The 12,767-nt window shown below is 44.1% G+C and overlaps 1 protein-coding gene across 3 annotated transcripts in view; it reads right to left on the reverse strand.

Annotated features, from left to right (window-relative positions):
* The window catches only part of LOC311244518 (calcium/calmodulin-dependent protein kinase type 1D-like), a 48,103-nt gene extending 36,188 nt beyond the window's left edge, over nucleotides 1–11,915 (reverse strand). Inside the window, exons 1-3 of one of the 3 annotated variants that reach the window (XM_084334065.1) lie at nucleotides 11,800–11,915; nucleotides 11,104–11,342; nucleotides 5,276–5,390 (exon numbers count right to left, since the gene is read on the reverse strand). In XM_084334065.1, the coding sequence (XP_084190191.1) occupies nucleotides 5,276–5,390; nucleotides 11,104–11,248 (260 nt within the window). In that variant the 5' untranslated portion in view covers nucleotides 11,249–11,342; nucleotides 11,800–11,915. Of the gene's footprint in view, nucleotides 1–5,275; nucleotides 5,489–11,103; nucleotides 11,343–11,799 lie in introns of those variants that run through there. The other 2 variants (XM_084334067.1, XM_084334066.1) reach the window with 2 other exon arrangements.
* Nucleotides 11,916–12,767: the final 852 nt, after the last annotated feature.

The raw sequence follows: 12,767 nt of genomic DNA on the forward strand, positions 1-12,767 counted from the left end.
TTCCATTTTGTTTTATTCTACCTTTTTTATTTTATTCTACCGTAATTGTCTGTCCGTTAATGTCGCCGCCAAAAATGGACCAAATGAAATTCCTTGTCTGTGTAAACTACTGGGCAATAAAGACCTTTCTGATTCTGTTCTCTCTGTTCAATCGATCCTGGTTCTCCTCCTCTATAGTGACACATCAGTCACCGTAAGCTGACCGCCACCAGCTTGTCCTTGACTGAAAACAGTGTTTTATTATAGTTGCCAAATAGCAGTGACCGTACTCACATGAGATAAAATGGTGAATATGGTCAATTGGACTTATTCATTTAGTGATTTAAAAACAAATTCTATTTCCCACATTCAACCATCATGCCAGGTCATCAATCATAGAAGACCTATTTAAGTTCAGTGGTTACCGGGCTTGTCTTTTTTTTCTTATCTCAGGAAATAACGTGAACTCATTCAACGTGGAGAAAGAAACGCTTTAAAAGACGAGTCCTCGACTGATCAGAGTCTCGATCATCTAATAAGACCGAACCGGCCGATGAATCTGTTCATCCTCTGAGAGGAAGTCAACCCTACAGACAAACCGGTACCTAGATTGGCACTACGTCTCTACCTCATTTTAGCATTTGGTACTTTCGTTTTTTTATATTGTATATTTTGTATAGTGTTTGGTCTTCATTTTTTTTTTACTGTATGAAGCACAATCTCAGGAGGCTCATACAGAACCAAGCATTTCACTGTAGTTTCACTGCGTGCCCATGTTCCCACAGCTCTATGCTCCCAGTCCCACAGCCCTATGTTCCCACATTTCCTTTTTTCATAATTCTTCATCTGATTTTATCCCCCTTGGCTTGCTCTTAATTTGGTAGCCAGTTTACACCCAACCTAGTATCCAATTGTCCTCTGTATAGTAGAGGGTTCGTCGGGGAACATAGGGCTGTCGGAACATAGGGCCTAATTTTGAGAAGAATCTTAGAAATGTGGGAACATAGGGCTGTCGGAACATAGGGCCTAATTTTGAGAGAAATCTTAGAAATGTGGGAACATGGGGCCTAATTGTGAGTGAAAAGAAATCTTAGAAATGTGGGAACATAGGGTCTAATTGTGAGTGAAAAGAAATCTTAGAAATGTGGGAACATAGGGCTGTGGGAACGTCTTCCAAAATATGTCAAATTACAAAAACGGTGGAAATGACTGAGCAGAGGGGGGTCTTGGTGAATTCCACACAACGGTTGTTATCGGTCGAAGCTCTAAGCGGCGACAACACAACCCCAATTTCCTCACTCGGAAATAATGCTGTGAGTCATCATGGGGTTGAAACCGTAAGAACACTCCGCCGCTCCGACGGTCAATAATGTTCCTCATGCGGCGTTGAGGGAAATAACTCCAAACACGGCGCAAACTAATTACTAGCAGAGCGGTTAGTTCAGGACACACTGGAGAGAGGATCTATTCCTGCTTCACAGTCTAACCACCACCGTTACACCGTAGTGTTCCGCCAAGACACATTACCCCCCCCCCCCCCCCCCCCCCACACACACACACACACACACACAGCCGAGTCTGTGTTTTCCAAAACATATTACGGTGACGTCAGTCCACCGGGCTCTGGCTCCCTCCCTTCCTGACACCATTATTTACCGTTGTCACCTTTCTCTGTTGACGGCGCTCTCAATCTACCGGTCCTCTGGCTGCTCGACGAGACTGACTCAAGAACACTTGGAGGAAGAAAAGAAACACACCGTCCCGACCAATCTCACTCGGCACGACACATCTCTCACGTCCAACGACTCCAACGATCGGTTCTGCACACAAAATCCCTTTCTTCCAAGTAACTAGTAGTAACCGATGGGTTCAGATGAATGTAGTGGAGTAAGAAAGTACAGCAGTAAAAGTAAAAAGTACTCAATTTTACTTAGGTACAGTGTAGCCCTTAATTGGCTGGTATCAATCCCCCTGTCTCCTGAGCCTTTAGGCCATTGTGTACGAGTGTGATGTGTATCTGGTGCCAGTGTAAGGGCGTTTTCACATCTAGCTCGTTTGGAGCTGTTGTTCCAAAACCTGGAGCGTTTACCCCCTATTTCGGTTCAGTTGGGCATATGTGAACACAAAACAAGCGGGCCGAGACCACCTAGAGAGGGTGGTCTCAGCGCACTTCCAACCGAACCCGACGCGACTCGTACGCTGTGAGAATGCAATCGACTTAACAAACCCACGGAGTCTGGACTACGCGAGATGACGCACGAATGAATGTGGACTGTTCCATCAGAGGGGGAGCTTCATGGTAGTGTGAGTGGCTACAGACCACTGCACTTAAATATAAACATTAGTCTACCTGGAGACTCAATGAGGTAATTGTAGATGTCGCCATAAGACGCGTCTGGCCATTTAGTGGGATCATTTTTTCATTATCCTGTTCGGCTGAAAGGACACTGGCCACCGAAGCTCCCCCCTCTGATGGAACAGTCCACATTAATTCGTGCGTCATCTCGCGTCGTCCAGACTCCATGGGCAATCTGCGCATGCGCATGGGGAATAGATGCTTAAAAACTGTCCTTTTCGCTGCCGATTTAGTTCTGATCGATTAGGAATGGCTCGCGCCGTGTTCAGGAGATTCAGGCGCATACAAGTCTATTCGATCATGTCTCCAGCACCCCCACAGCCGTATCTGCAACCACGTACATCACGGCTCTCATCCACATTCATTAATTTGCTCCCCCCGCTATCTCCTCCCCGATTTCAATGTAACGCGGAGATTCAGGGTTAAGGGGGGGGGGGGGGGGGGCACACCCCAAAATCTGACCAATGAGTGACAGTTTGCTCGCGCGTGCGTTTGTTTTGGTCCGCTGTTGACACAGCCGCGTGAACACAAACGAACTAAAGGGACAAGTGCCAACATTGTATCATTATAGTCCCTGTGTCTCCCTGAATCGGAACAAAGCAAACGAACTACAGGTGTGAAAACGCCCTAAGGCAGCCATTGAGCCCGTGTAGCCCAAGGTTGGTGTTACACAGTGGTGGCAATTTCCACCCTACATTGTAAAGCACTTTGAGCGTCTAGAAAAGCATCATTCATTCATACTTGAGTAAAGAAAATAAACAGGGGTGCTCCAGTAGCACACCATGTTACCGCGCTGCGTTGCGGGACTCCGTGCTGCGTCACGGATCTGGTTGACTCCGAGTTCGATTCCCGGACTCGCCGTCATTTGCCGAATGTCTCCCCCTGCTCTCTCTCCCGTTTCACCCTACAACTGTCGGTCATGCTTGACCAGAAAAGCGATAAACGCTAAAAAATTAAGTTTAAAAAAAAAAAAAAAAAAAACACTTAGTTACTTTCCACCACTGCCTCTGGATGAGTCACTAACAGTCACCCAGAGGAGGAGCGAGACCAGCGGGAGAAGAGACTTCAGGTCCAGTGAATGAACGTTATATTACATCATCACTAGATATAAACAAGAATGTTTCTTGTCCTTCTATATGTAAGGGATAATGTATAGCAGGGGTCAGCAACCTTTTTGACATGGAGTGCCTGTTTGAAATATAGTTGTAACTAGTGTGCCTCAACAATATTCCATGCATCGTAAATATTTTTTCTCATAATCAGGTATTTTTAATGATAATTTTTACATTATTACATCATTATCGTTATTGTTATTATTAACAATATTATTATGATAGTTGTATCAACCCTAAATCTGAGTTGGGGGGGGGGGAATGCAATGCAGACAAACAGCTGCATACAGTGCCACCATTTCACTCACATTTGCCCATTCATTTTTGGACACATCAAACGTGGGCTGTCATAGCTCCACCTACAGGCCTAATGGAGAACACCAGGATGTGAATGGAGGGTGAATGTGAGGTATATCGTGTAAATACGTTTTGATTGATCGCAAGACTACACTGTAAAAAATATATAATAATAAGTTACCAGAACTTAAAAATATTGAGTTCAGTTACTGTGCATTAAGGTTTTCAGTTTTCAATCCATAATAATCCAGAAAAATAAGTACACAACCACATTATTTCAACCTAATAAAACTATGTTTATTGTCATTGTTTTAAGAACACAAGTTGACTTTGTAATACTCACATTTTGAGTAAAAAATATGGCTTTTAACATGTGCAATGTTCAATGAAATAGAAAAATAAATAATAAAATTAGTTGATTAATCCCACTGGTCACAATGGTGACCGTAATAATGTTTTTGTTATAAGGCTCTGCAAATGTTACTGAATGATGTAGCAATGTATTTCCAGCTAAATTGAAATAATAAACAAATAAAGGGTCTCAATTAAATATGTGGTAGTAAAAAGAACCTGTTGGAGGATTTCAACAAGATAAATGCGACAACAGTGCAAAATATTTCACTATAATATTTCATAGCAAAATAATAATAAAATAATTTTTTTTTTTTTTTTACTGCTGCCCCTGTGCCTATGCAGGCACGCGTGCCTAAGGTTGCCTACCCCTGATGTATAGCTACGAGGTCATTGTCGCAAAATAATTGACCGAGACTGCGTTCTGGAACACTGAGGCGCCGCACCGAGGTGTTCTAAACGCAGTTAAGGTCAATTATTTTGCGACAATGACAGAGTATAGCTATACATTATCCCGCTTATTACAGGGCTAATTTACTAACAATATACGTAATTCATTTTACACCATCGACAAGACGAGATCAAATGCAGACGCAGTTGTTCTGTGGCTCCTCTGGTGTCGGCAGGTGTGTGGACTTGATTGCACCTGATGCAGTGCAGCTGTGCATAATGGTAATGCTTAGCTTTCGTGACTGCAATCAAAATGCTTGATTGTGATTGGTCAATAGCGCTCCGTTGCCCCTAACAGCGGTCATTATTGTGCGTTGCCCCTAGCAACGGTGAATTATCGAGAAATAATTGACCACCGCTAGGGGCAACAGAGCGCTATTGACCAATCACAATCAAGCATTTTGGCTAATTTTAAAAACGCCATGTAATAAACCTACTTATACACCTGCATATAACTCTGTATGTAGTAGTACTCGTTAATATATTTTATACCCAGTTTAATCACCTGTACATTGTATATTACATTTGCACTCTGGTTGGATGCCAAACTTATTTTCGTTGTACTGTATGATCTCTCTAGATTACCTCTTTTGTAATCTAATCTGATCTGATTGTATAACTCCCTGAAAATATCCTCTCGTACCGTGAGAAGATGACACAATGAGGAACTTGTATACTTTCAGTCTATATAAGATGCAGTCCAGTCTTAGAACAGAGCGACTCTACTCACGTTCCCAGTTCCTCCATGAAGTCGAACACGTCCTGGATGTTGTCCGTGTCCTTCTTCCACTCGGGCTCCTTGCGACCCATGTCGTCCGCAGACACCTGGCCGCCGGCGGGGATCTCTGCCGCGACGAGGAAAGAGAGAGAGAGGAAGGATGGGTCGACGGGCGGCTGCTGGATGTTGTCACTCAACGTCCTCAATGTCCCCATTCTGACAACGCTTCCATAACCACACGGAGACGAGAGAGAGAGAGAGAGAGGGAGAGAGAGAGAGAGAGAGAGAGAGAGAGCAGCGGTGTGATCCTCCGTCAGCGCCTAGATACCCTCATCATCATCACGTTGTTGTCATATTAGCAGCACGCCGTCGTCCCTCAGCGAGGCCAGACATGAAGGCCGCGGTCGCTTTGCATTCGCTGCGTGGCTCCGCGATCAGATCGGCTCTGTACGGCAGCTCGTCTGTTGTGTGCTCGCTCGGGGGACGCAGGACCGGTCAGATAAGAGAGAGACCTGAGCCTTTGTTTGGCAGACGAGACTGTGCTGCGCGACTGCTAAGCCGCGCTGGAACTAGGACACAGCAGGCTAATGTTGCTGCACAGGTCCAAGAACTCAGTGGCCGCCGGTACTGAGTCTTATCCCTTTAAAAAAATTAAATGTATTACCATGGTATTTCCAGTGTGTGTGTTTTTTTTTTGGGTCACTGCAATGGTGATAGGTGATCGATTCTGATTCTGATGATAGATTCTGTTAAAGAATAATACCATTATATTACCATGTATCGTGGTTTAACTTGGATTATATACCATGGTATTATTTAAGTACAAATGTGGTGATATATGGCTTTTACCCCCGGGCAATACCGTGGTTAAATTATTTATACAATGGGTCTAATCAGTCAATATTTGTATTGTTATTATTATACCTGCATTGATTTTACAGTTTTTTTTTTTTATTATTCTTTGCATTGTTTTTATTCTGTCTATTTTATCCTCATTTTTATTGCTATTCCACGGCTGCCTGTTAAGCACTTTGGGCTGTGATTCTTGTATGAGAAGAGCTATAGAAATAAAGTCTATTATTATTATTATTATTGTTATTGTCATGATGTACCACCATGGTAAATGAAGATGACCTGGAACCAACTGGAGAGAACAGCTCAAGACAGAGATGCCCCAGAAGGGGTAGCAGGCGTAAGTAACCATGGTAAAACTGAAATCACCATCACTCTACCATCATCCATGGGTCTGGTAGTAGACCTGCATTGTACTGGCTGTCCACAGTCACTATGGCAACAGATGGACAACCTCCTGGCGCACACAGCAGGGTTCAAAGGAACCCTTTTGTTCCCCTGAGTCTCTCAGAAGAGACATTCATGACAATGAATCGTCCAACTATAACCAAGAGTGCATGTTAGACACAGCAGCTATAGACACACACACACGCACACGCGCACACGCACACACACACAGTTCTGTAGATCACATCGGTTTATGCAATGCTTAGTACATTCTAGAGCTGGACAAATGAATCCAATTTTATTTTCAATTACGATTTTGTCTTCCAAGGATTATGAAAACAAGATAATCGACTTTCTGTCAGGTCATGTTTTTCAGTCGGGTCACTTTTTTTTTTTAAACCGGGTCACGTTTTTAAGTGAGGTCACGTTTCTAAACCATGCAGGTCACGTTTTTAAACCAGGTCATGTTTTTTGTTTTTCCAGTTGAGTTGTATTTAAGGTTCAAGGAGTTTCACTGTTAAAGACACGTTTTTGTTTTTTTTAAGTTCAATAAGTGCATCATGTTTCCAAAGCCGATGAGTAATTGTGTTAAATAATCGCAATCTCAATACTGACCAAAATAATCGTGATTCTGTTTTTTTTCCAACATGGAGCTGCAGGCCTAGTATATTCACATACATTCCTGAAGAGATTTGGTTTGTATTGTATAATATCACTGTATATATTACTCATTACCTTTATTTCTTACGCTTAGCATAGTATTTTATTCGTATACTTTTTTTTATCATGTCTATTCTATTTTATTATTTGTATCTTTGCACAATCGAGGTGGGCATGGCCGCCTACATTTCACTGCATGTCTCGTGTATGTACTGTATGTGACAAATAAAACTCTTGAATCTTGATTCCAGGTGGAATATAAAGCTTTTTGGAACTTTTACAGTGAGCCAACATATATAATATCTGGTTGACTCTTAAACAAACCCCTTTGGAGCCACAAACAAATATAATTACCAACGTATATAAAACCTGTTAGTCTGGTGTCCACTCTTTGTACCAGGAGTTCATTCAATCAAGTAGACAGAGAATGAAAGCATGTCTCCATTAATAGTTTATACTCTTGGTGTGGGGTTACCTATTTGTTTAAAATTGGATTACAGATCTGTAAGGACAATATTTATTACATTTTTCTCATATTACTGAAGTCTAAGATTAACGGGTGCCTCTCTCTCTCTCTCTCTCTCTCTCTCTCTCTCTCTCTCTCCATAAGTATCACTGCCAAAACAAATCTCAATTAAATTAAGCTTTGAATTTGGGCAAGAATCACTGATCCAATCAGATGAGAGAGGGTTTGTAAGGGCTTACATCGCTGGTACAGAGTGAACATGGTGACGGCTAGCTTCTTGACCTATTTCCATTTTTATATAAGAGATTCGTAACTCTTGAACTGGAGACCCGTGGCCCTATAGCTGGGACGCTCACTGCAGGTCATTACAGACCCCCCCAACCAACCAACCAACCCCCTCCTCACCGTAACCCCCCCCCCCAAATGATTAGATTCTGCACTTACGGGTAGAAAAAGCACGTGCCGAAGAAGTACGCAGATTATGAATAAAATTATAGAAATGATCCATCGTCATATCTTGATATTATGTGTTGTCCACGAAAAAACAAACAAGTCATACAAAATATAAAAAACGTCTCGCCTGGTGCATGCCTCCCGCTGGGAGCCACAGTGTCCACGCCGAGACAGAAACACAATGCCGCAAAAGGAGAGCTGCCGAGGGCATGTAAACCAAGCCACTGCCACGCCAATAGCACCGCGACTAGAAGCATCATTCCCAGGCACTTGAATAATTCAAACCTTGTGTACAAAACAAAACAAAACTCCTTCCTGACCTTCCTGCCTGCCGTCGCTCTCTGAACTCACTCTCTCGCCCCCCACGGCCTTTTTGTGCTGCATGCAAGGAATCTTGCAGACGGTCGTGACTGTGTGACACACGGTAGGGCTGCACGATTTTGGGAAATAATCTAATTGCGATTTTTCGGACAGATATTGCGACTGCGATTAAATTTGCGATTATAATTTTTTTTTTTAAGCAGCCCCACAGAGGTTTATTGTAAAATGCGGCTTGCGTCTGGCCTACGTACACGGTGGGTCTGTTCGGGACACCGAGCCTGAAAATGTTTCTTTTTACCTGGGAATCGATACCGGTACCCAACGGTATACCTTTTTTTCTGTACTTTACTCTCCCTCTCTGAAGTCTAAACTTCACAACACACAATCTAAAACCCCTTACCTCCCTCTCCCAAACCGATCTCGTATCTCAATGGGACTTCCTGGTTAAATAAAAAAAATATATATATATATTGCGATATATTTTTTCTTTTTGCGATTTGATAATTGCATCATTCCAAACCGCGATTTCGATTTTAAAATCGATTAATCGTGCAGCCCCTAACACACGGTATTATTCGCGGACAACTCTGACTACCTTGGGGGTTTATTATTATTACGCTCTTTCTCAGTAAACCCGCTCAACCGTGACTTGTTGTTCCGGTACGCGGGGAGAACGTCCTCCGAGCTCAGCCGTGGTGGATCACTGTGCCCATGCAGGTAACAGGTGGGCTGCACACTGTCTGTGCCCATGCAGGTAACAGGTGGGCTGCACACTGTGCCCATGCAGGTAACAGGTGGGCTGCACACTGTCTGTGCCCATGCAGGTAACAGGTGGGCTGCACACTGTCTGTGCCCATGCAGGTAACAGGTGGGCTGCACACTGTGCCCATGCAGGTAACAGGTGGGCTGCACACTGTCTGTGCCCATGCAGGTAACAGGTGGTGCTGCACACTGTCTGTGCCCATGCAGGTAACAGGTGGTGCTGCACACTGTCTGTGCCCATGCAGGTAACAGGTGGGCTGCACACTGTCTGTGCCCATGCAGGTAACAGGTGGGCTGCACACTGTCTGTGCCCATGCAGGTAACAGGTGGGCTGCACACTGTCTGTGCCCATGCAGGTAACAGGTGGTGCTGCACACTGTCTGTGCCCATGCAGGTAACAGGTGGGCTGCACACTGTCTGTGCCCATGCAGGTAACAGGTGGGCTGCACACTGTCTGTGCCCATGCAGGTAACAGGTGGGCTGCACACTGTCTGTGCCCATGCAGGTAACAGGTGGGCTGCACACTGTCTGTGCCCATGCAGGTAACAGGTGGGCTGCACACTGTCTGTGCCCATGCAGGTAACAGGTGGGCTGCACACTGTGCCCATGCAGGTAACAGGTGGGCTGCACACTGTGCCCATGCAGGTAACAGGTGGGCTGCAGGCCAGGAGAGACGCCGACAGCGGGGGGGGGGGGGGGGGGGGGGGGCGCCTCTTATCAGCAACACAGAGCGTCTTTCAACAGCAATGGACTTAAATATCTACTGAACTTGATGCCAACTCTCTGATAGTCTCTATAGACCTTTGAAATGTATAGTAGTACATATTGATTTATATACCAAATATACTGCATGTAATATGTTTATCCATAACATATTATGTTTATCCACATCTGTCTGCCTGCATATTTAATCATTTTACATATATATATATATCTATACATATCTGTAGATACTATATCTATATCTGTACATATCTGTAGATACTGTATCTATATCTGTATATCTAGATACACTATATCTAAATCTGTACATATCTATAGATACTATATATATATATATCTGTACATATACCTTACCTATACTCTTAGTTGCGCTGCTGGCCAGTATGACTGATTGATTGATTGATTGATTGATTGATTGATTGATTCATTGATTCATTGATTGATTGACTACTACCATAGTGTGTTTATACCTGTATCACTGTACATATTAATACTACAACTCTGTACATACAATACATCTGATTAGCACTATTACTCAGCAGTAATTTATATTATGTTATATCCAGTTTAACCACCTGTACATTGTATATTACACAGTAAATTACTCTGCAAAATGTGCTGATTGCACTTTACTGTTACATTTGCACTCTGGCTGGATGCCAAACTTCTTTTCGTTGTAGCTACTGTACGCTATAGTGACTATGACAGTACATTTTAATCGAATCTAATCTAAATAGACTACCAATAGACTAGTCTTATTAATTTAAATGAAAGATATTTCTTAGCACTCTACTGCATTTGTTGATGCCATTGCCAACACTAACAGCCTATAGACTTGAAATCACAGTATGACGTGTCTTCTACTAGTCTCATTCATTGAATTTAAAGACATTTCTAATGAGTCTTTGCAAATCTGGTATGTCATAAATGTATAGATGTAGCAGTAGGTACTGTCTATCTGTATGTCGTGTATGTCATATTATGTTATGATGAATTGAAAATGGGGGACCCTGATGTAAACAAGACGAAAGTCTTTCTCTGGTCTGCATCCCCTTAACAATTGTGCATTGAGCTGTGCCTGTACTGTACTGTACCCATTCTGCAATCTGTTAATAAAGTTTTCAATCAATCAATCAATCAATCAATCAGTCCCCTCTTGGAAATTGAGCTATATAGAAATGCCTTTAATGCCACGCGTCTCTGCTCTTCTTCTTACCTGCGATCGTATAACAACTCAAGCCGCACGCCTGTCGCTTCTTACGGCCGCCGCCGGCGCAACTCCAGCCGATGCACGGAAAACACTGGTTAACGGCGTGAGAGAACGCAAAGGTGCGGGAGGGGGTCCTCGTAGCAACAGACATCCCATGTGGACCACCACGTCCTCCGGCCTCTTTGCTCTCCTCTCATGCCACCGATAGAGGACCGAGTTGGTTGCAGCAGCATCCGCGGAAAAAGCTGCGGTAAGAATGCGAATGGTCAGATACACTATGATGGACATCATGGAAAACCCCACAGACAATATAGTCTCAAAGCTGAACTAAAACAGTCTATCAAATGTCACCAGGTTTAGTTTAGAGTTATTATACCTAACCATGATTTTGGGGTAGGCTACACATATATTATATAGCTGAATGTACGCGAGACGCGACGACGCACATAGGGTGTGCCAAATTACGCACAGAATACAAAGCAGGCGCCTATACCTGGTTTTCTGATGGAAACAAACAAAATATCCCCCCAAGCCAAGCCGCGGTTCCACAATTTGAAAAGACAGCGTGGAACGCGTTGAGATCAGCCCCGGTCCAATCACTGCATTACTGGGTGGGAGGGATGACGAGCCGAGCGGCAGGGCTCTGGAGGGTTGATCCCCCAGAGAGGAGACCCTGGCTGGCTGCCTGCCTGTCAGACTTACCTAGAGGCGCCGTGCTGATGGAGCTGATGGAGCTGATAGAGCTGATGGAGCTGATGGAGCTGAGGGAGCGCTCCTCCGACTCTCCTCCTGCCAGGTCGACTGGACAGATTACTTCGTCTGGCACCGCGGAAAGAACTGCTGCCAAACCTGCTGCTGAGATTATATCCATGGAAGCGCGCCGAAGGGCGGGGCTGAGGAGCTCACAGTCACAGGTGTCCATCGAGAGAGGCTGCTGCTGCAGTCTTTCTCACATCTGCAGGGTTTTTTTTATAACAAAGCAGCGAGAGCAGATTTCTTTTCCTGTGGCGGGTGGCATTAATGAGAAAGGAGGAGGGGCCTCAATGAGCCAGGTTCCGTTATAGCCTTATAGGGGGCTACCTGCGGGAGGAACGTTAGTTTTAATTTTATTTTTTTGTGTTTAAAAAAAAAAAATAAAAAATAAACATAATGTAGAAGGGTGGATTATCCCTGCTTGTGGGAGTAGTAGTACACAGACACTGGGTAGTAGGATACTATAGTATTGGACCTATATGTACCCCCGTCTTTGGCCCGGAACGTCGTTCTGGAGGGCTTGCAGCTGGAGTGGATGGGGCCCAGGATTTACTAACCTGGGGACTGGTACTCTGGTCTCCCTCGCCTTCCAAGGCGGTCAGCAGTAGCTCCCCACACACTCTCACTTCCCCCAGTACCTCCGACAGCCCTCCCACACCCAGTGACTGTCAGTTCAATAGTATTATTGGGCTTCCCTTTAAGCAGTACCCTTCCTTGATCACCCTACAAATGCTATTCTGTGAATGGTGTGTAAGGGTTAAATAATTATGCAGTCACAATATTTACCCAGGGGTTAGAATAGCAAATGGAAGAAACAGACACACAGACAATACTCCCAATAAGTTCTACTTTACTGAAGCCTGGGCTGGTAAGGGGCGTAGCTGGGGGGGGGTAGCTTAGGATGATTCCAAGGGCCC

The sequence above is a fragment of the Notolepis coatsorum genome (assembly GCF_963971535.1).
Source record: "Notolepis coatsorum genome assembly, chromosome: 17".
Lineage (NCBI taxonomy): Eukaryota > Metazoa > Chordata > Actinopteri > Aulopiformes > Paralepididae > Notolepis > Notolepis coatsorum.